The sequence below is a fragment of the Megalobrama amblycephala genome, linkage group LG7 (assembly GCF_018812025.1).
Source record: "Megalobrama amblycephala isolate DHTTF-2021 linkage group LG7, ASM1881202v1, whole genome shotgun sequence".
Lineage (NCBI taxonomy): Eukaryota > Metazoa > Chordata > Actinopteri > Cypriniformes > Xenocyprididae > Megalobrama > Megalobrama amblycephala.
This window is the reverse complement of record NC_063050.1, coordinates 986,822-1,009,679: the sequence shown is the minus strand read 5'-3', so window position 1 is coordinate 1,009,679 and position 22,858 is coordinate 986,822. Positions and strand designations below refer to the sequence as shown.

At 35.9% G+C, this 22,858-nt stretch overlaps 1 protein-coding gene across 2 annotated transcripts in view; it reads left to right on the top strand.

Moving 5' to 3' along the window:
• Nucleotides 1–22,858, top strand: part of haus6 (HAUS augmin-like complex, subunit 6) — a 47,785-nt gene that overhangs the window by 23,403 nt on the left and 1,524 nt on the right. The window contains exons 1-11 of one of the 2 annotated variants that reach the window (XM_048194937.1): nucleotides 6,684–7,001; nucleotides 14,947–15,091; nucleotides 18,567–18,629; nucleotides 18,704–18,758; nucleotides 19,307–19,477; nucleotides 19,613–19,815; nucleotides 20,667–20,796; nucleotides 21,040–21,142; nucleotides 21,233–21,326; nucleotides 21,415–21,565; nucleotides 22,267–22,359. In XM_048194937.1, the coding sequence (XP_048050894.1) occupies nucleotides 15,003–15,091; nucleotides 18,567–18,629; nucleotides 18,704–18,758; nucleotides 19,307–19,477; nucleotides 19,613–19,815; nucleotides 20,667–20,796; nucleotides 21,040–21,142; nucleotides 21,233–21,326; nucleotides 21,415–21,565; nucleotides 22,267–22,359 (1,152 nt within the window). In that variant the 5' untranslated portion in view covers nucleotides 6,684–7,001; nucleotides 14,947–15,002. Of the gene's footprint in view, nucleotides 1–6,683; nucleotides 7,002–14,946; nucleotides 15,092–18,566; nucleotides 18,630–18,703; nucleotides 18,759–19,306; nucleotides 19,478–19,612; nucleotides 19,816–20,666; nucleotides 20,797–21,039; nucleotides 21,143–21,232; nucleotides 21,327–21,414; nucleotides 21,566–22,266; nucleotides 22,360–22,858 lie in introns of those variants that run through there. The other variant, XM_048194935.1, reaches the window with a different exon arrangement.

Here is a 22,858-nt window from a genome sequence, read left to right as displayed (position 1 = left end):
TTCTTTTTAGGTACAATTATTCGCTGAGTTTAAGTTCACTTTTGAGACGTTTCAGATTCTCGCAGAGAGACAGCTGAAAGCGCACCCTGTTTTTTATTTTATTTTATTTTATTTTATTTTTCAAAAGTACAAGGTTTTGTTGTTATTGTGAGCGTACACAAATAAAAGTAGACCATTTGTAGTCTTGCACTAATCTGTAGGCTATCGCCAAAAATGACGGAAGGCCTGTTTTAAGTTGTTTCAGCTGTCATGAGGAGAAATCCATCAGAACGCGCCGGCGCTTTCGTCGGCCAGAGGGATAAAAATGTAGCCAATTTAGTTTCATATTTATATTTAAATATTGGGCTATTTCCTATTATTATTATTATTATTATTATTATTATTATTATTATTATTTTAAATTTCACCTATGTTCATTATGAAAAGTGAATAGCATGACGGATGCGCAATGTCGGGAGACATGCAGCGGGTCAGACATAAGTTTGACCACTTCATTAAGTTTTGTTTTATAGTAAGTCTTTCTTTAAAGTGAATTTCGTTTTGTAGAAATTGTATCTTAATTTCAATCAATGTTTCATCAACCAATTGGCTATATTTAATAATTAGGAAGAAAACCAAGAACGTCGGGTGTGGAATGGATTGAAGTGCATAACAAACTAAACCATGTTTCCGCGGCCTTTAAATAAGGCTCAATCAATATACGTCTTTCTGTTTTAATTAAATTTATTTATTACTTTATTACATGTCTGTATTACTTAAATAATTGATAAGATGTTTTTGGTCGAACAATATATTTTTAGCTGGTCTAGTTAGACACAAATTTGCATAGTGGCTTATTGTGCAAACTTTTTTTTCCTACCACACGCCAAACTCATAACATTTCTTGCAGATTTAAAAAAACAAAAAACAAACAAAAAAAAACAAAAAACACAACACTCCGACTTTTAAAAAAATCCCTCCTCGCTCCAGTCAAAACTTCGCACATGCTCTGCTCGGCAGCAGCAGACGCGGGGGGAGGGTTGATCCCATTCGGAACTTCTGGAGTGGAGCGTGAAACACTGCAGAACACTGCAAATCTCCATAACACAAACAAATAAAGAAACTTACTGCAAATACTCATAACAGAGTCTAACAAATGTATATTTCGTCATCTTATTTCATGTGATCAGATCAGGATGTTAAAATTAACAAAAAGCACCAAGATTGCAAAAAGGTCTCTCATGCGCATAGTTTAGGCTAATATTTTGAGTCTCCCGCCCTCTGGATTAATGGCTTTGGTGACAAACATTTTAAACAAAGCGCCCTTCCCCCTATCTCAAACTTGTCAAGTGTTGCAGAGCAAGCACTGTTAGGTTGGGTGAGTGCTTTTTATACACACAAGATAATGTAAATATTATACATTGATATATAAATGGAACACAATCGGTTTGTTGTTTTTCTTTAACATTTTTATTTTATTTCTTTGTCTTTAAGGAACATTGGATGGCAGTAAACATTCTGTACAGTTATTCTTCTAATAATACGGAGCCATAATGTTACATATCTTGGTCAATTCTTTCCAGCTGCTTTACAGCTTAACCACAGTTTGCAACATCAGCAGTTATTGAAATGAACTGAATCAACACAGATCTGCTGGTATAAATAAATAGGCCTAAATAAATAGCAAAAACCAAGATTGGGTTTGTACAGTTCATTTGAACTATAATATAATGATTTATGTTATGATTTTCTAGAGGTACAATGTACAGATGCCTATGTGTTTTGCATAAAGTAAGAATATTTAATAAAGAATCTTAAACTTCCAATGTTAAACATGTTCTCGTCATTTTGCTCTTAACTGCAGTCAAAATACAAATAGGCCTATAAAATATTGTGTAGCCCATTGTGGAGAGTCAGATTAGCTAATCTATTTAACTATCTATAGCAGAAACTTTTTATCTTAATAGCCTAGCACTTGTTGAATAACAAAATGTTGATTATTGGGATATCAACGGTTTTTTTGTTCGTAATTGTGTAGCTTATGGCATGACATTTCTTTTTGTAATGTTTATGAGCGTGTTAATGGATACAAACTGCACATAAACAGCAATTTACGCTTGTCTAGAAGGGAACCTTATATAGCCTGGCCTAACGCAAATTTGTGTCTAACTTAGAATTTAGACCAGCTAAAATATATTGTTAGACCAAAACATCTTATCAATTAATTAAGTAATAAAGACATGTATTTAATAAATTTAATTAAAACAGAAATACGTAGGCCTATATTGATTCAGCCTTATTCAAAGGCCGTGGAAACATGGGTTCGTTTGTTACGCAATCCATTCCACACCCGACGTTCTTGGTTTTCTTCCTAATTATTAAATATAGGCAATTGGTTGATGAAACATTGATTGAAATTAAGATACAATTTCTACAAAACGAAATTCACTTTAAAGAAAGACTTACTATAAAACAAAATTTAAGGAAGTGGTCAAACTTATGTCTGACCCGCTGCATTTGTCTCCCAACATTGCGCATCCGTCATGCTATTCACTTTTCATAATCAACATTGGTGACATCTTTAAAAAAATAATAATATTAGGCTATAGCCCAATATTTAAATATAAATATGAAACCAAATTGGCTACATTTTTATCCCTCTGGCCGACGAACGCGCCGGCGCGTTCTGATGGAACTTAAAACAGGCCTTCCGTCATTTTTGGCGATAGCCTACAGATTAGTACAAGACTACAAATGGTCTACTTTTATTTGTTTACGCTCACAATAACAACAAAACCTTGTACTTTTGAAAAATAAAATAAAATAAAAAAACAGGGTGCGCTTTCAGCTGTCTCTCTGCGAGAATCTGAAACGTCTCAAAAATGAACTTAAACTCAGCGAATAATTGTACCTAAAAATAAAGAAATATCTCAATTCGATAATAAATTCGTAGGTCTGTGTTAAATAAGAGGCGATATCCGCTGGAATGTGTTGTTTCTGAATTTGTATTTGATATTTGAAGGAATAGCATACACTCCTGCATTTAAATGCGGCTGCAGGAGTTGCAGTTTTTTATGACGTTTTATTAATCCGTCCATTCTTTTTTAGTTTCAATGATTTAGCTAAATCGTGCCTTAATAATGGGAGCGAAATTATTCAGTGACTCACGTTTTACTAAAATAAAGGATATAATTCATGAAACACGCAACAATTTCTTAATCAGTGTCCAAACAGATAGGCTATATTTTTCCTAAGTACACTGAAAAAAATGATACTTTGGACCAACTTAAAAAAATTGCTGTAATTTGTTACAGCTAAATTTATTAGTTTTTCTCAAACTATATTTTTAATTTGGTTAAAACTTTAAATTTTATTTTAATATCAATCAAAATAGTTCTTCAGCCCAAGGTAAAAAAAAATTACATTGAAACAAAGTTAAAATATTGGTTTTTATGGAGACCAAATCACTATTTTTACTTTAGTACAGCTTAAAATTTTTACTTTGGAAAAACTTACTTTTTACCATAACATCCAAGTATAATTTTTACTTTGGACTAAACTAAAAAAATTGCTGTAATTTTGTTACAAGGAATTTTATTAAGTTTACTCAAATTAAATTTCTGATTCAGTACAAACTAGATTTTTAATAACACCTAAATCAATTTATTCTCTTTAGTCACAAGACAAAACGTTACTTAAATAAAGACATGAATATTCTCTTCAATAGACCTGTGTTTATTGTGATGTCTTTAAAATATGCATCAGTTTCTCAGTCAAAAAAATAAAATAAAAAAAAATAAAAACATACAAAAATAAAAATAAAGCCAAATGACTTTTGCTGCCAGTTAGAGCCTTTATCAACAATAGATGGAAAAACATTAAAATACAATGGTTTTAAAAAGGTTTTTTTTTAAACATTGTCAACTTGAACCATATTAATGTAAAACTGTTTTGTACACCTCTCCTTGAAAACTCAACCTTTCTGTAACCTTTACAACATTAAAGTGGTATGTTAAACTTTAACAACTTTACTTTAATAAAATAAGTGATAAATTGAGAGAAATGACGAGGATTTAACAATGGCCTCTTCCATTATTCATGGAATGTATTTGAATACAAGATCTAACAATAAAACACATCCTGTATCCAAATTTCTCCAATATTTAGAGCTTCACACTTAGACTGAACACAATAAAACATCCTGCATCCAAATTTCTCCAATATTTAGAGCTTCACACTTAGACTGAACACAATAAAACATCCTGTATCCAAATTTCTCCAATATTTAGAGCTTCACACTTAGACTGAACACAATAAAACATCCTGTATCCAAATTTCTCCAATATTTAGAGCTTCACACTTAGACTGAACACTTTGCGTGCCATTTTCTTGGGTTCGACCTCCATGAATATTTTCTGTAGAGCCTCAAAGGTGTTTTTGAGTTCACTTGGGTAGCTCAAATTTAACACGTAGATGAGGCCAAACAACATGGCACATGCATGTGGGACCGATGGCATGTCATTAAGGACCTTCACTCCTTCGATAACAATTCCAACTTGATGTGGTGGCTGGAAAGGATCTTCCTTGAAGATGTACACTGCCATTGTACATCTTTGAAGCTCCGATTCAGCTTCGTCCTTCTGAACAACCTAATAAAAGATGAAGAAAAGACATTGATTACAAAGTTATTTTGATTAAATCAGTGGCTGGTGTGTCTATATAAAAAAATATTAAATAAATTTTCCCAATCAAATCTCAAATAACAAAATTGAAGGTCTAGTAATAAGAAAATGTAATGACTTGCAAAATCCAACAGATACTTAATGTCGAATCTTCCAAATATTTTTCTCATAGCAACTTGACCTTATCACAAGTAAAGCATTGGTTGAGTATTATATAATATCTATCTTCAAAAAGTTGCAACATATGCTGTGCCCCCCCAAAAAAAGTTTAATACAGTAGTATACATACTCCAACCAAGATTCACTATATCTTCAGTGGAAAAGAAATTAAGGTTTATGATGAAAACATTCCAGAATTTTTCCCCTTATAGTGGACTTCAATGGCCTCCAAACGGTTGAAGGTCAAAATGACAGTTTCAAAGGTCTTTAAACGATACCAGGCGAGGAATAAGAGTCTAACTAAACGATCGGTCATTTTTGAAAAAAAAAATACAACTGTATATGTTTTATATAAACAAACATTCGCCTTCTAAGTGCCTCCGTCAAAACCGCATTTCCGTATTCTCCAAAAAGCTTACGCTGTATGTCCTACGCCTTCCCTTTTCAACTTACGAAAACGAATGCAGCGCCAGTTAAATTTTTTCCGTGGTGTCATTGTTCAGCTGAAGTCAGTTCAGAGTTGATTCAGTTCCGTTGTAAAGATCATCAATTACTAAATTTGTTCACCTAATCTATAAAGCAGTTCTGCAGAAAAAACTGATGTCAAGGCTCGAAATTGCCATTTTGTCATTACCATTTTGGTCGTATATGCTTCCAAGATTGAATCTGTCCTTTCACTGTGCTCCATTGTCATGCAATGAATATGCGTGATATTGTTATCATGGCCCGTGGGCACTTCAAAACACTATTTGTGTTTAAGTCTTCCACTTTTTTCACAAAACCTTTGCTCTCTAGAAACCCAGTTGGGTTAAAATTCTTTGAAGTTCAAGTATTAGCATTATAAACACTGAATTAATAACAACATATGAAATTAAATTAAGGACATGCATCAGAAAAATTGGGAATGTTGGACAATAAATATATGAATATAACAGCTTCCAGTGTTAATTTTGACAGCAAATTTTGATTTAGTTTTAGTCATAGTCTTTTGACTAAAATACCATTTAGTTTTAGTCATATTTTAGTCATCGGAAATTGTTTTAGTTTTAGTCTAGTTTTAGTCGACTAAATATCATAAGATTTTAGTCGACTAAATCTACAGTAGATTTAGTCGACTAAAATCTAATTTAGTTAAATTGTAATGCATAAAGCATTTCTCTAACAATACACAGATCCTATACACTGATATAGGTACATCTGATATTCCCCAAACTGTTTATGTTCACCCAACTGTACTTTGCTCGCCAAAGCAGACGGTTTTTGACCGTTCAAGTGCAAAAAGACACGAAAGAGCAAAATTCAGCATATTTCAGGGATTGACGCACTTATAACTGAGGTACTATAGTTTTGTTTACATTTTTATTAGATTTGATTTTTAGTTTTAGATTTCTTATTTTTTGTGTTTGTCTTTTAGTTTTTGCTTTTAAATGTCTAAGTTTTTATTTTTGTTATTTTAATACCTCAGGTTAAGGTAAAGCTTAGAAACTAGATGAAATAAAATAAGTTTACATTTTTTATATATATTTATTTTTTATTTCAGTTAGTTTATTTCAAATAATGAAGATTTCTTTGGTTTTAGGTTTAGTTAACTATAATAATCCTTATACTTGTAAAATATATTGAATAATATGTCAAATAATGTTCTTAGTCTTTCCTTCCTTTGACAGAAGATACAGTAGTTTACTATGAATTAAATAGAAATTAATTTAAATACAGTTTATTGTGTAAACAAAATAACAATAATGACCAGGAAAAAAAAAATTATAAACCATCCCGAAATACACCGTGACTCTTATTCTGAAATGTCTGCAGCCTGCGTTGTAGCCTATTGCAGACCTGCCAACATGTACGCATTTTGCGTACCAAGTACGCATTTTGACATCAAAGTACGCTGGTACGATTTGTCACTCTATACTACGCAAAAACCCGGTGACTCCTCTGTGCACGCGTACTCAAATCCAGCAAAAGAAAGAGTTCGACCAATCATAGCGCTGGGTTCATTTCCCCAAATAGCAAGCGGGGATGATTGACAAATGCATACGGCCTATCATTAAAAAAGAGACTGCAAATCAACAGCAACACAAAATCCCGCTCGATCCTCCTTCCGCTCCCGCCGTCTGACACTGACTGAATTCTCAAGCGAGGACAGTACAGCAGTCATGGTACTTCTGACTCCTTAAGGTAAACGGGTATACAATGCTCAAGTAATGTTGAACAACAAATCTAAATAAAATTGAAATCGCTATATGGTTTAGTGATTATGAAAATGTTGTGATGTGTGACTGACAAGCGCGAGTCTGGAGAAACAGGCGTTTATTTATTTATTCTCAGTGTTCAGAAACGTATAGCCTACATGTGTTGCGTTATTGTGTTAATACTAACTAAACTACCTAATTGTGTTACATAGCCTACTTATTTTGTATGAAAACTAGCACTTATGCATTTAAAAGTACCGCTGATCAGAGCTGCGAGAGCTCTCTCTCATACACAAACGCGCGCGCGAGGCCGCGAGCACAGAGGAAAATCATTGTAAAATGAAAATTGACGTTCTAGGTTTAAACTTTGTTCTTCCTTGTGTTATTTTTTTGTCAGAAAACATTTTTAATTATCCACCGGACGCTTTAGTTGACAACCCCCGGCCCTCGTTATAGGTCGGGCTAACTTCTAACGTTACTTGATATTCTTGAATACTCGATGCGTTTTGCTCTTATTGGTCATTTCTATTCATTGTCAGCTGTTTTCTATAAATATGTTTGTATTGGCTAACCTTTAATCGGCGAATGTTTGTCTTGTTCAAAGACAGCTCGTTACAAATAGAAACCTTTTTTTTTTCTGTGGGATTTAGTATCATAATTTATTATTCCAATATCCAAATAAGTATTTTAAATGAATCACATGTAAACTCAATGTTTACTGTTTTCTAAGGGTTTCTTAATCTTAGACCTGTATAGATCTAAACCTGTATAAAAGACTGTCATGTTAGTTGTATGTAAATATAGCCTACTTGAAATTGCAAACAAAATTTTTTAGTCCATATTAAATATATGCGATTCACTTGTGGTTGTCAGTTTGTATAAGCACACATTATGCAATGCAATATTAATCATGAATTAAAAAAATGCTTTTGAGCAGGTGTAGTGAAATTTTTAATTGTGTCATATTATAAAACTTTAACAGTCAAAATTAGATTAACAAAGATGGGTGGGTGTGTGTGCTTTGTGTATAGTATTCTCAAAAATGTAAAAAAAAAAAAAAAATGACCTCCCCAAAAAAAAAACCCGTGCCCCGTCCCATCACACTGGTACTCGAAAAAAATTTCCAAGGTTGGCAGGTCTGCTATTGTAGTAGCAGGCTACTAATGAGGGAGATAAATATGCATTCTTACAACCTACAACACATTACCATATAAACATAGTGTAGCAAACATTGTCGTAATTCATCAATATTAGTTTATAAGCAATCTCTTGGCATAGATGTGCGCTGTTCATTAATTACTAAGCAGTCTGAAGTGCTGCTGCACGAGCCTGTAGAGCGCGCAACAGCGCCGCGTTTCCCGCGGTTAGATCAGCGCGTTACACTTCAAATGTGCGCATCTTCCACACAGGACAGCATTCCTGACTGGATATCTTCCCAAATCGTCCCTCTCTTTCATTTTCGTCTCGTTTTTATTCGTTGACGATTATTAGAGTAGATTTTAGTCATAGTTTTAGTCATTCAAAACACATTTTTATCTAGTCATCATCTCGTTTTCGTCCGTGAAAAAATGTCGTTGACGAAAATTATGATGAAAATTATTCGTCAACGAAATTAACACTGACAGCTTGATTTTGCAGTGTTGTCTAATGTTCATTAAAGCAAAAGTGTCCAAATGGGAATTATGCGATAACGGACACAGCAATGCATCATGTATTATAAGATCGTTATGTTTGTAGTGTGATCCATATAGCCTATTTCAATTCAGATAGTGGAGTAATACTATTATTACTATTACTCCACTAGGTCTGAAATATATTGTTCGCTGCAAACATGATGATCTTAAATTTATTAATTACTAATTTACTATTAAGTAAAGATTCAGTAAGATTTGCGAAGCTCCCCCTACAGGTTCCTTCAGCTCTGGACTACAACGACAACGCTCACCAGCGCAGTAGTTTTGCAAATACAGTACAAGAAATCTCGATGGAGGTGGGTAATTTTCGAAATTGTCTTATAAAGTCATAATATATACATTGTTTTTGAATTACCGTAAAGCATTTTGTCACTCTCGCATGAACGTGAACATGAGGCGAGATTGTGTCGGGTCGGCGCAGCTCAACTTGCAAGTGCTGTTTTCTGGCGTAGATGTGCCAGAGGGGGTTAGTGCACGCCTCAAACACACCACTACAAGTCAATTAACCATCGTAAGGACTTATGAAGGTAAAAAAGTTACTTGGTTCTGCTTTAATAAAAGTGAAAAGTTGCATAAAATGGAAATACTCAAAGTAGGCTAACTACGTTACCTCAGATGGTTGAATGGTTGGGTAAGATGTGAAGGATTCTATGGTCCAGTTAGTATTTTCACCCCATAATGCCCAAAAAATATCAGTGTCGCCTCTTGGGTTCTATACTCTTTGCTACAGTATAGAGGGTATGCATGTGATGTCACTGTCAACCGTTATGACTGCGGTTACGCCCACTGAGTGGCAAAAGACTGAGTAGCAGCATTGGTTTTCAGAGTGAATGCACACAAAAAAAAACCCCTCACAAAACGCATCCAAAACGGAAAAGAGCTTTGCGGCTGACTGTACAAATAGCTTTGACACAAAATCTGAGGTATATTTTTACAGACTGCTGAAAGCTACAGAAAAAAGAAGCAAATAGGTCACTGCAATTCACAGAAACAGCTGGACTCCAGGCAAAGAAACATGTTTTGCAGTTATTTTGTCAAAATGTTGGATTTTGGGGTAAAATCATACGCTATACATTGTATTGTTATATACTGTGTTGACAACTCATCAATTAAATATTTACCATCTTATATTCTGCATAATTGGGTGTACTCACGTTTCGCAATTTCTCCTATTAAGTCCAGTCATGCAGCAGGTTCTTTTGCCACTCAGTCCAGCCGAGGGAGCGCGTTCCGGCGAGAAAGTGATGTCTGTGCATACCCTCTATTTAAAAGTTTTAAACAGCCATTCAGATTGTTGTATTCGCTATTGTGTTCATCACAGTACCAAATACTTAAAGATGTAAGGCTATTTATTTTCAAACTTAAACATTTTAATATGGACTACAACATGCCCTAGATATTGTTTTAATGTTCTGATTCTTTTATTCTATTGTTCAGTCACACTTTACAATAAGGCTCCATTATTTAACACTAGTTAATTCATTAGTTAACATACACTGACAATGAAAAATACTTTTAAAGCATTTATTAATCTTAATTTCAACATTTAATAACACTTTATTAAAATCAAAAGTTGTAACTGTATTATTTAATGGACCTGAGTTAACATGAAATTTGTATTTTAACACAGAATAACTTCTGTAACAAATGTAGCTATTACTCATTATTATTAGTCAGTGCATTAACTAATGCTAACTAATGAGACCTTATTGTAAAGTGATACTTGATACAGTTCTGTGTCTTATTAAAATCAGTTTTTTTTATTACTTGGCCCGCCCAAGCCACGTTTTTTCCGAGGATATAACTGCATCACTAATCCACACATTTTAAGCCCAAGAGCTTGATTAAAAACATGTGGAGGGTGCTCCTAAATTTTTGCTGGTGCTCCTAACTTTTTGAAGTTGGGAGCACAAGTGATTTCACTTTTTTAACTTTAGTTAGAGTGTAATGTTGCTGTTTGAGCACAAACAACATATGCAAAGTTACGACGCTCAAAGTTCAAAGCAAAGGGAGATATTTTCTTTTAAAGAATTCTGTTTAAGGACTATAACAAACGGCTGGTAGGGACTACAACTAGCTTCTTCCCTGGTTGGTGACACTAACCCTAAAATTTCCTGCCCCCAAGAACATGCAACAAAAGGGGGTGGAGACATGTTATTGCAATACAGTACGTAGTGTTGTCTCAATTACTGGAATAAAGAGAATGTTTTAACTTTTTTAGGTGGGTCTAACAGTGGTATTTAGGTAAGAAATAATATAGAAACTAAAGTAATCAAATGTAAAATAACACTGGATAGTTTTCATTGTAAAAATGAAATACAGATAGATGCTTAGACTAATTAAAGTTTCAAAAGTTTTTCAGTGAAGAGCAGTGAGTGATTTTCTCTTCGTCTTTTGTTCTTTGATTTAACATGACAGAGAGCAGCAGGTTTATTAGTTTGCTGTCCTTTTAAGAACTTGCAGGGAGGATCCAGTATACTGTAACACAACATGCGTTTTCTCTCAATTAATTACGTTCCAAAACTGACTATATTTACCTGAATGCTTAGCAAGACGGGCATTTTGACATAATTTTGTGTATATATTTGACCATTTAATTGCAATAGGCCATGAAAAAGAAGTCTATTTGGTTCTCGCAAGCTGTTTGAGTGGCTTTCTATATAAGAGAGCACCACTTATATCGAATTCTTAAATGGTGTGAGCGCAAAACCTGCACAAACTACTAAAATTATGCGCAATACAAGCACTTCAACCGGAGCGAATGAGACGAGTGAATGTGAGTGTCCACTGGAGCGGAGCAGAGCGAGCGTTTTTAGTTCTTTCATATGGAAGTTGAGCTTCATGCTTGCGCACCGGAGGAGGCAGGTACGCGTCAGTTCGCCGTCAAAGAGAAGAGAGCGAGAACGCGCAGCTGGTATTGGTGTATCAATACTGCAGAAAAGGCTTATTGAAACAGTTTCAGATATTTCAGTATCGATACATATCGAAATATCGATATTTTTGACAATACTAACAGTACATAACAAAGGCAATAGCATATCATAAAAGCAAGATGACAACATAAGTTATAACCATGAATAAATCAAACTATACCTGTTCCATCTTCATGCAGCATACATTCTGTGGCTCTGTAGGCATCTTACAATTCCCACATGAGCGATTTATAGATTATCATGACAGAATATGCTAATCAGTGACTTTAAGATATCCCACATCAGCTACATAAATTAAGCAACTAACCATTCAGAAACATCCTGTTGCATTCTACATGTTGTCACTTCTTCTTGAGTCCTCTCCGTCATTTTCCAACTCCGGTTTGAACATAAAAGGCTGAACAGTTTCTGACATTTTCCGTGAGTCTGCATGAGATAATTGGCACTGCTGACACTTGTGTGCTAACGCAAGCATTTGAAACCCCGCCCTCTTCTTAGGAGCAGCACCTTATTTGCATTTAAAGGGACACACAAAAACAGAGCGTTTTTGCTTACCGTCAAAAAGTGACAAATTTAACATGATATGAAAAAATTATCTGTGGGGTGTTTTGAGCTAAAACTTCACATACACACATCAGGGACTTATTTTACATCTTGTAAAATGGCATTATATGACCCCTTTAAGACCATTTATTCTTTTCCAATCATGTCCAATAATTTTTTGTACATTCACATTGTTAGTGCGACAGATGTCACCAAGTTTAGTACTATTCCGATGAAGTGATCAATTATATACAGGTGCTGGTCATATAATTAGAATATCATCAAAAAGTTGATTTATTTCATTAATTCCATTCAAAAAGTGAAACTTGTATATTATATTCATTCATTACACACAGACTGATATATTTCAAATGTTTTTCTTTTAATTTTGATGATTATAACTGACAACTAAGGAAAATCCCAAATTCAGTATCTCAGAAAATTAGAATATTGTGAAAAGGTTCAATATTGAAGATACCTGGTGCCACACTCTGTAGCGCGGCCACATAATGGGGGAATTTTTATACTGCTGTAAATTATTCTAATTAATAATATAAGTACAGCTGTTTTGTATATATGTTTTCCCCTGTGTTATATTGCCCGGAATTGTGTTTGTGTTCCCGTTTTACTCACGCAAGACTTCTGTCGGGAAGAGCCAGGGAATCCCCGTGACGTCATGGGGTTGAGCAGCTGATTGTGACTTACGTTAAAATAAGCCTGTTTGCCGGTGTTCGGTAGAGGACGCTCTCATTCATTGCTTGGATTAAGCGATCGATCGCCTGCACTTCTTGTTTGTCAACGTCTGTGACAGGATATCTCATTGTGGAAATAACTTATATTTGGATTATTTCACCCTTGGAATTCTGAACCGGACAACGCTGTCTTCATCGAGCTCCCGGACTAAAAGCCTTTCCGGTGAGGCCGATTCAACACACACACACACACACACACACACACACACACACACACACACACACACACACACACACACACACACACACACACACACACACACACACACACACACACTCGTACTTTACATTGGACTGAAACGGACTATTCCAACACAAATACATACATCTTTGTGTATATATATATATATAATATATATATATATATATATATATATGTATATTGTATATTTTGTTGGGGTTTTGGTATATTGCTGTTTCTTGTATAATACACTTTGGTTTGACATTTATTCTGTTTATTTTGTGGAGTATTTTATTCAAACATGTTTAAAAGAAAGGGATTAAGAACCAGTTGACGTTGTGTAAACTGCCTCATATAGGCTGAGTGTTACAACTCTAATCAGCTAATTAACTCAAAACACCTGCAAAGGCCTTTAAATGGTCTCTCAGTCTAGTTCTGTAGGCTACACAATCATGGGGAAGACTGCTGACTTGACAGTTGTCCAAAAGACGACCATTGACACCTTGCACAAGGAGGGCAAGACACAAACGGTCATTGCAAAAGAGGCTGGCTGTTCACAGAGCGCTGTGTCCAAAAATGTGTGGGAGGTTCACAAAGAGTGGACTGCAGCTGGAGTCAGTGCTTCAAGAACCACTACGCACAGACATATGCAAGACATGGATTTCAGGTGTCGCATTCCTTGTGTCAAGCCACTCTTGAACAACAGACAGTGTCAGAAGCGTCTCGCCTGGGCTAAAGACAAAAAGGACTGGACTGCTGCTGAGTGGTCCAAAGTTATGTTCTCTGATGAAAGTAAATTTTGCATTTCCTTTGAAAATCAGGGTCCCAGAGTCTGGAGGAAGAGAGGAGAGGCACACAATCCACATTGCTTGAGGTCCAGTGTAAAGTTTCCACAGTCAGTGATGGTTTGGGGTGCCATGTCATTTGCTGGTGTTGGTCCACTGTGTTTTCTGAGGTCCAAGGTCAATGCAGCCGTATACCAGGAAGTTTTAGAGCACTTCATGCTTCCTGCTTCCTGCTGCTGACCAACTTTATGGAGATTGGAAAATTATTTCATTTTCCAACAGGACTTGGCACCTGCACACAGTGCTTAAAGCTACCAGTACCTGGTATCCCTGTTCTTAATTGGCCAGCAAACTCGCCTGACCTTAACCCCATAGAAAATCTATGGGGTATTGTGAAGAGGAAGATGCGATATGCCAGACCCAACAATGCAGAAGAGCTGAAGGCCACTATCAGAGCAACTTGGGCTCTCATAACACCTGAGCAGTGCCACAGACTGATCGACTCCATGCCATGTCACATTGCTGCAGTAATTCAGACAAAAGGAGCCCCAACTAAGTATTGAGTGCTGTACATGCTCATACTTTTCATGTTCATACTTTTCAGTTGGCCAAGATTTCTAAAAATCCTTTCTTTGTATTGGTCTTAAGTAATATTCTAATTTTCTGAGATACTGAATTCTGGATTTTCCTTAGTTGTCAGTTATAATCATCAAAATTAAAAGAAATGAACATTTGAAATATATCAGTCTGTGTGTAATGAATGAATATAATATACAAGTTTCACTTTTTGAATGGAATTAGTGAAATAAATCAACCTGATGAATTTTTTTTTTCTTTTTTTTTTTTTTTTTTCTATTGCTAAATCTAAAGACTACCAGAGAGTTAAATGCATGTGCATACTGAGCATTGTTTTCATAAAGCCACTGGCTGGCTTGCAGCAAATATTATGAAGTTATTTTGTATTGTCCAGGGATCAAATTATGTTCAGGGTATGTTTTCAAATTGATATAATTGTGTTCTACATTTGTCACATCAACAATTAGATGACACGTGGGTCCCTGAGGCTGCTGCAGTTCCAGCGAGTTCAAAGGAGCTGGAGATGAAAAGATTTCAGCTGGTGAAGAGACTAATGCAGAGAGTGACCGTAGAGCAGGACTGCCTTATTCAAGACTATCAGAAAAGAGCTAAGTGAGTGGCCATTTTCCTCCATTCACTGATTGGAGGCACTCCACATCTTTTGAATTATTACATTACAGGATATATTATTTTGTAAAATATTGCATCTTATATTTAGACCAGGGGTGCCCAACCCTGTTCCTGGAGATCTACCTTCCCGCAGAGTTCCTCCATCCCTGCTCAACACACCTGTCTGTAAGTTTCAGATGCTCCTGAAGATCTTAATTAGTTGATTCAGGTGTGTTTTATCAGGGTTGGAGCTAAACTTTGCAGGTAGGTAGATCTCCAGGAACAGGGTTGGGCACCCCTGATTTAGACCATTTATTTATTATTACTATTACTATTCATAGGTTCATTCAATGCTGCAGTAACTGATACTATGGAAACACCTCCAGGTGTGGCCATTGTCTGAAGCTCGCCAATTTATTGGCTGATAGCACTGACGGTGCTCTTATGTCATCGGCATGATATAAGGACATGGCAATTACATTAATCCTCAGATTTCTTGTTCTTATTTTCTGCTGGTGTTTGCAGCATCTCAGAGCTGATCAGTTTTCAATAAATGCTGCTCTGAGTTTGCTAATTTATCCCAGCCTTTGGTTCAAGAGAACAGTCCTTGAACTGTTTGGTCAGAAACAGGATGGCAAGCCTCCCGCAGAAAATGTTGTTACAGTGTCAGTTCCACCGCAACTTGTGTCTCAGACAACAGTAAGCTTTTTGTATGCTCCGTACGACAGTGTACTAACCCCCCGCCTTGCATCCTTGCTGAATAAAAGTATTCATTTCTTTTAGTTTCTTTCCAAAAAAGTAAATACAAAAAAAAATCTTATTGATGACAAACTTTTAAACAGTAGTATATAATGTTACAAAAGTTTTCTATTTCAGATAAACGCTGTTCTTTTGAATGTTCTAATCAAATGTTTCTTAAGTAGCAAATCAGCATATTAGGATGATTTCTGAAGGATCATGTGACACTGAAGACTGGAGTAATGATGCTGAAAATTCAGCTTTGCCAACAGGAATAAATTGCATTTTAACAGTAATATTATGAAATATTTTTACAATTTAAAATAAGTTTTTCTGTATTTTGAATCAAATAAATGCTGCAGAAGAGGATTTTTTTAAAAACATTAAAACAAATGCTGGAGGATGGGCTAGCTAAAATGGCAGCCACTCATAGCACGGCCCTTTGGCATAAAGCATTGGCTGCATCCGAAATTGCATACTTCTCTACTATATAGTAGGCAAAAAAAAAAAAAACAGTATGTGACAAAAGTAGTATGTCTGAATTCACAGTATTCATAAAAGAGTTGGAAAAAAGTACCCGGATTACCTACTACTTCCAGTGAGATTTTGAAGTGTACATGATGGACACTTCACTATCCTGTAAGGCCATGGGAGAGGATTTGTGAATGGCAGTGAAGCAACGTAATTGATGCTGGTAAGTCATGTGATAAGGGCAACATGGTGAATGTAGTATTCATACTATACACATTCATACTATATAGAACATACTTGTATTTTAGTGATCGTGAAGTAATTACTTCAAAATTAGGGATGCACCGATAACATTTTTAAGGACCAAGTACGAGTACAATACTTTTTTTTTTTATTTATTTTTTTTTTATTTTTATTACTAGCTGATACCGATGTCTATACATTTATTAATTTCTCTTTTTTTTTTTTTTTTTTTTTTTTTTTTTTTTTTTTTGTTTGGTGATGTTGCAGTTTTCCAAGCACAACACAGTGAGACTAATGAATGTAGAACAGCTTCTTTATTATTATTCTAATGAAAAAAGTAATAATTTTTATGTGCTTGTCACAAACTTTAAAGAACAAAAATTTCACAGTGTCCAATAGCCTTCAAAGGGCATAATTACCAATGTATATAATTGTTGTTATATAAAAAGACATTTACAAACAAAATACAAACAATACAACAAATACTATAGAGATGCAAATTAAATGAACTTGTTTTTCAGATACGGTAGGTTTATTTACCATGTATACATTTATTTAACATCTTTTGTTGTTTTATTAACATTAATGACTCCAATGAATCCATGGATACTACTGACACATCCTGTTTTCACCCAAAAGTTTACGTCCGCTTAAGCCATAACCGACTGTATTTACGTGAGATACTCCACACCATGGACATTTTGACAACTATATGTGCATTTGACCATTCAGGTGCTAAGAGAACTGATTGCGCGCTGTCCAAGAGAACTGGGATTGCGTGCAAGAGAGAGCGAGAGCGCGCTTCCGTGATTGAAAGCATGCAGTTCGCAACGTGTGGGTTGTCATCATTCATTTTGAAGTATTTCCACACCCCTGAGGCTGACATTGTTTCTGCTGCTTGCGCCAGTGTGTCTGTGCACGGAAAATTCTATCGGGGGTATTTTTTACGAGTACAAGTACATGAGCTTGGTATCGGCCGATAACGATATGGTATCGGTGCATCCCTATTCAAAATAAGTACCTACTCAAAAGAGAGTATGTGATTTCGGATGGAGCCATTGTTTCCCAACCCTGTTCCTGGAGTCACACCAACACTACACATTTTCAAACTCCTAATCAAACACACCTGATTCAATTCATCAGCTTGTTAGTAGAGATTCTAAGACCAGAAATATATAAATCATATAAGGCTTGCCATGTGCTGTCTCATTCCCTACACAAAGGCTACATTTACACTGTCAGTCCAAATCTGATTATTTGTGCATCTTGGTTTCTATGGCAGTGATGTTGAGTTGATAGGCATATGCCAAAAACAACCACCACCAACCGCAGCATGGAGGGGTTTGCAATACGGATGTTGTCTTATTTACAATTATTTACAAACTTATTTATGCCGTTATGATGAGGCAACAGCAGAAACGTAGGAGGTAGGTATGAGCGGCTTTGTTCCGCGCTGTCATCTCCACCGGTTTCAAAACATGTCTCCTTTTATATTATTCTGCTCATCCGGCACTTTGCAACAACACAACATTGTTTCTGCTGCGGCTTTCAGCATGTTTACTTGCCGTGAAAAAGTCACATAAACCAGGCAAAATCGGATCAGAGCTGTCAGACTGAAACGGATTTCCAGAAATGCGATTTGGATAGGATTTCAAACCACATATGAATGTAGCTCAAACAGGATTTTTGGCTGTTTCAGACTTGCTAAATCTGATCGGATTTCAATCGGATATGCACAAAAAATGGATTTGGAGTGACAGTCTTAACCATACTCGTCTTTTTCTGCTGCTTCCTTCATCAAAATCTGAGGATTGATGGCATGGATACATCCTTAAATGATGCCAATGATGCAGCGCCTCAAGGAACAGCACCATCAGCCAACAAACTGGTGTGTTTCAATCTTCAGACAATCATCACACCTGGAGCAGTTCCTATAGCATCAGCTAGTGTGTCATTCCCTACTCAGGAAACCAGGGTTACATGCATAACCAAGATGTTTTCTTTTTGTTTGATTGTTTGCTTTCAGAGGTTTGGAGAAGTCTTTGAGGGACTGTGACGCAGAGGATGCCAAATATAATCATTTGCTTAAGTAAATCTCTAAAACATTTTATTTCACAGGTCTGTACAAGTAAATTTACTTCAAACAATGTTTCTTGTTTGTAGAGAACAAGACCTTAATGCTGATTTGAAGGAAGACATTCTTGCAAAAAATCAAAAGGTTTGCATCACGTTTACTTTTCAGTTTCTTTCTAATAAAGAAGTTACAAGTAATCTCTTTACTGCTTTATTGAAATTTCATTACTAATATTTCTTTCTATTATTGGTCCCACTTTATATTAAGTGGCCTTAACTACTATGTACTTACATCAAAAACTAAGTACAATGTACTTATTGGGTTCATATTGAATTGCAAAACACTTTTGCAATTATTGAGGTGGGGTATGGGTAAGGTTAGGGAAAGCTTTGGTGGTATGGGTAGGTTTAAGGGTAGGGGTAAGGTGTAAGGTATGGATCAACAGTGTAATTATAAATGTAATTACAGAAATTAATTACAGATGTAATTACATGCAGGTGTTTTTAATAAGTACAATGTAAAAACATGTATGTACACAATAATGCATTATATCAAATGATTAATTTAAATGTAAGTACACAGTAGTTAAGGCCACTTAATATAAAGTGGGTCCCTATTATTTGTTCTCATTCTAAATATACCACTTGTTACATCTTTTTTTTTCTTTTTTTTTTTGTAAATTACATTCTCAGGTGCGACGCCTATGGACTGAGATAGACATCTTATCCACCCTTGAAGGGGAACGAAAAGTAGTAGAGAGTGTGATCCGTGGAGAGGGGGACCAGTACATCTTTCGTGGGCAGGACCTGAGTGTGAAGATACCAGCAGTTCTGCGTGAAAGTGTGGAGCAGCTATCCCACCAGGTGAGATCTATAGGTAGAAAAAGTGTAAAAATGTGTTTAATGTGTGAAAATGTATGCACTTCCTAATAGCTTAATAGGTCAGCATTTCTATTAGGTGTTGACAATTCTGACAGCAAGTTCTATTTGTGTCCATAGTCTAGTGTTGGTAGCTTGTATGAGGGAGGGCAGCCTGTCATTGTGCCTTTGCTGAAGCTTCTAAATGAGGGACTACGGGTCCTTAATGAGGAGAGAGAGAAAATTGTAGGTCCAAGTGTACAGCTTCAACGCCAACAGGTTCAAGACCTCCAGGAGCATGCCTTGCTTTTCAGCCGCTCAAAAGAAAACCTCAAGCTTATCAGGTACCATTAAATGTGCTCTTGAACATTAATAATCAAGTTATGTGTCTTTTACATTCACCCCTGGTTTCACAGACAGGGCTTAAGCCAAGTCCCAGACTAAAATGCATGTTTGATATTTTTTAACTGAAAGCAACTTATAATATTTACTTAATAGCTTATAACATTACTCACCAGTAATGTTTTTTTCTAAGGCATGTTTATAAAAGCTACTTTAAATGTCCTAAATGAACTTGAGGCCTAATCCTGGCTTAATCTAAGCCCTGTCTGTGAAATGAGGCCATAGAATGTTTAAGTGACCATGTATCAGGATTTGTTTTAAAGTTGTTTGTTAAATGTTACATTAAAAGACTAAATGAAAAACACAAACTCATGATGGTTTCATTTCATTTTGAAAATCATTGTCACCTGTGAGTTAGTGTCTGATTGATCAATGTCTGATTTGATTCATGTGTTGACAATTTAAATCTGTGGCCATACCCTCTGGGTTCACAGTCACATGAAGTATGAAGGAACACAATGAATTTGGGGACCTTTTACTGGTTGTTCAGCTTTCAAACATAATAATATAGGGTTTCAATTTAATACTTAAAGTAGTCAAGTGTTTAGAACAGGAGTGTCCTGCTCCTGGAGGGCCACTGTCCTGCAAAGTTTAGTTCCATCACCAATTAATCACACCTGAACCAGCTAATCAAGATTTTACTAGACACTAGAAATTTCCAGGCAGGTGTGTTGAGGCAAGTTGGAGCTAAACTCTGCAGGACATTAGCCCTCCAGGATTGATTTTAGCCACCCCTTGTTTAGAAGGTACGATTTACTTTTTTATTCTTTAAAATCATGTATTTTTTTTCCAGGCAGAAACTGATTAAAGAGGATGCAGCAGAGATCAAGGTCTCCATTAGAAGAATTGAGGAGGACTGGGAGAACAAGTGGGCAGAGTGTTTGAAAAACACACCCCTGACCTCTTTTCTTAAAGAGGATCCTGTAAGTGGAGTCATTGCTGCTTTTGTTTAGTATTAATGCTTTTAAATCTATGCTGTGAGTTTAGCCATTTATGTTATTTAGGCTCACTGGTCATACAGTTCAGCTTGTCTTCTCTAAAACAATGCTGTGTCCAGATTACCACAAAGCAGTATGCATACAGAAGTCACAAATTTAGTTTGGTACATCTTTATTAATGTTCTGATTTTGTTTGAATGGTGATCTGCTCTCTGTAACATTTAACAGGCTATTGACTTTGTCTCCCCAATGGCTCCTCTCTCATTTGAGCCGGCTTCTGAGGCTAACTTTGAGGCTAGTGTCATCTCACAATATTCATATAAACTACCTGGTAAGTTAACAGCTTAGATGGCTGCATTATGTGATATCTTTATGTAGAGATTGTGTAATTACCCTTTTTTTCTTCTCCCTCACTTTTGAGAACTACTAGAACAGCCGTCAAATAGAGAACCAGAGAAAACAGAGACAGATGTCCATTTGGAGCCAGACGTCCAACTGGAGCCAGAGCTCCAAATGTACAGCACAATCTGTCTAAAGAGGGAAAGTTGGAAAAATAACTTTGGTTCCATTTTCACGGTGTAACTTTCTCCAATTTCTCAACAGCACTTCAATAGCAGCTGAAGATAAAGGGGTCCTGCTGTCTTCTGACAGCTGCTTTTCCAAAAAAACAACTTTTGATACACCACCATGTGAATCTCCCTTGACTTATCTGGCTAAAATTCAGTCTGTGACTCAGACACCCAGTCCAGTACAGGTAGTTTTGTATTGATAAGCTCTATACTTTCCCGCTTGTATCTCTTCATTTTAGTCCCATGCATGCTGGCACAAACACCCCATCTCAGTTTTTTCTAAACACACTAACCTCATGTCTGCGGTTAAGTAAACGGATAACCTCTACTTTTGGTTCCAAAAAAATTGAGGCAGCTTTCAGGGTGGAGTTAAGTAATGTTGGCAACTTATTCTGACTATAGCCTGCTCAGGAGCAGGTTATGTTTCGGGGTTAGTTTACTTATGAGGTCCTCGGAGCACTTGTGCCCCGTTGACTTTAAGCAAATTAAACTAGTAGTAGTGGTACACTTCTTGGCATCTGTTTCCATGACTCCTGAATTTGGTGCTCTTTCTTTGTGTGTTTACCATGAACATACTCTTGAGTTACTACTCGCCATGTTTTTGGAACCAATAACCCATATAATTTGTACATTTAATCAACCAAGGGTTGGGGTTTGTGACAGTCTGTGAAGTCCATGCTCCAGAAATTCATGCAAATAATGGAATGTTTGCTTGCATTATACCTGATCTCTGAAAATGGTGTGGGATTAAAGCTAATTTCTGTGAACATGTTTGAAAACTGGTAGTACATGTATTTCAGCCTCAATTTACCCTCTGGATAGCAGTTAGTTCCAACATGTTTGTTTAAAAACTTTTTTTTTTTCTTCCCCCCCACCTCTATTGCAGCCTTACCTCAGAAATCTACAGTCAACAAAGGCATCTGTCCTAAAGAACAAGGCTCAAATTTTAGATTTGGAGTATGACAACTTGGCAAGTCAAGTATGTGATGCTGTGTTTTTTTTCTTTTTCTCAACAATGGTGATTTACAGGGGGCTTCTTGCTGATAGCTTAGCTTCGATCAAATGTCTTTTGACTGTAACAGTACTTGCAGGTAATTTTAGATATTCTTTAATCTTTCTGGAGGTGATGATTGGCTGAATCTTTGCCCTTCTGATTACTCTTCAATCTGTTTTAACAGTAGTTGCTCATTTTCTTCTGCTTGTTTTAGGTTTTTGTTGCCATTTTAAAGCATTTGAGATCATTTTAGCTGAGCATCCTATAATTGGCTACACTTTTGTTTTCCCTTCTCCAGTCAAATTAAATCAAACCAAACCAAACCCATTTGTTACTCTTCCTCTCTAAAGAACAATTAATGACACCTGTTTTTTTTTTTTTTTTTTTTATTTCACACAACGAGTGAATTGTCATTAAAATCCACCCTATTATTTTGAATATGCCCCTTTGAATGAATGAGTCAATTACTTAGAACAAGCAGTGT